Below are 1,460 nucleotides of genomic sequence, written 5' to 3'. Positions count from 1 at the left end.
TCTCTCTCTCTCTCTCTAGCGGCCACAGAGGCCAGCCGACAGACACATGCGGTCATCGGAACGGCAGCAGACAAGGCCACCGACACCATCAAGGAGTTTGGACAGAAGCTGGGGTCTAAATGATCCCTCCAGCCTTTCCTTTACAGAGGGAAATTGTCATAAGTGGCACCCTATCCTGTCACTACCTGTTGAAAATAGTGCACTACTAAGGGAATAGGATGCTATTTAAGACATCTCTTTACACCAGAAGAAAATAACATTTAAAAAATTTGTACCGCAACGCAGAACAAACATTCCAKACTGAAAGATGTTCTTGAAATCGTTTCCCAGCGGCTTCTTTTCCACAATGTGACGCTTTCTTTTTGTTTTCCCAGTGTTTCATTATATCTGATTATTTTTACCAAAGATAATAAAGACACGAGTTCTCTTGAATCAGAGATATTCACCTTTCACAGGAACCTCACACAAAGACTAGCTACTGTACCTGTACAGTAATGAACAGAGCTACCAAACTCACAACCTTTGACTTATTCCACATTTTGTTGTGTTACAGCATTCATTTTTTAATTGGATTAAATTGTGCTTTTGTGTCACAATAAAAAACACAATAAAACACAACACCCCATAATGTCAACATGGAATTATGTTTTTTTGACATTTTTTAAAAACAAATTAATTAAAAATGAAAAGCTGAAATGTCTTGAGTCAATAAATATTAAACCCCTTTGTTATGACAAGCCTAAATAAGTTCAGGAGTAAAAATGTACTTAACAAGTCACATAATAAGTTGCATGGACTCACTCTGTGTGCAATAATAGTGTTTAACATGATTTGTGAATGACTCCCTCATCTCTGTACCCCACACATACAATTATCTGTAAGGTCCCTCAGTTGAGCAGTGAATTTCAAACAGATTCAACCACAAAGACCAGGGAGGTTTTCCAATGCCTCTGCAAAGAAGGGCACTTATTGATAGATACATAAAARGTAAAAAAGCAGCCCTTTGAGTATGATGAAGTTATAAATTACACTTTGGATGCTGCATCAATACACCCAGATACAGGTGTCGTTCCTAACTCAGTTACCGGAGAGGAAGGAAACCACTCAGGGAAGGGTGACCTTTAAAACAGTTACAGAGTTTAATGGCTGTGAGAAGACAACGTTGTAGCGACTCCACAATACCAACCTAAATGACAGAGTGAAAAGAAGGAAGCCTGTACAGAATTAAAAAATATTCCAAAACATGCATCCTGTTTGCAACAAGACACTAAAGTAAAACTGCAAAACATTTTACAAAGAAATTAACTTCATGTCCAGAGTACAAAGCGTTATGTTTGGGGGCAAACACAACACGTCCCTGAGTACCACTCTCCATATTTTCAAGCATGGTGGTGGCTGCATCATGTTATGGGTATGCTTGTCATCGGCAAGGACTAGGGAGATGTTTTAGGACAAAAATG

The 1,460-nt window shown here is 38.7% G+C and overlaps 1 protein-coding gene across 1 annotated transcript in view; it reads left to right on the top strand.

Annotated features, from left to right (window-relative positions):
* adirf (adipogenesis regulatory factor) overlaps positions 1 to 634 on the top strand; it is a 2,239-nt gene extending 1,605 nt beyond the window's left edge. The window contains exon 3 of the mRNA XM_070438191.1: positions 20 to 634. Coding sequence (XP_070294292.1) covers positions 20 to 123 — 104 coding nt within the window. The 3' untranslated portion in view covers positions 124 to 634. The remainder of the gene's footprint in view (positions 1 to 19) is intronic.
* The last annotated feature ends 826 nt before the right edge of the window (positions 635 to 1,460 follow it).

Source organism: Salvelinus sp. IW2-2015, linkage group LG1 (genome assembly GCF_002910315.2).
Source record: "Salvelinus sp. IW2-2015 linkage group LG1, ASM291031v2, whole genome shotgun sequence".
NCBI classification, from domain to species: domain Eukaryota; kingdom Metazoa; phylum Chordata; class Actinopteri; order Salmoniformes; family Salmonidae; genus Salvelinus; species Salvelinus sp. IW2-2015.
The sequence above is the reverse complement of the archived record's forward strand: the minus strand, read 5'-3'. Positions and strand labels throughout refer to the sequence as shown.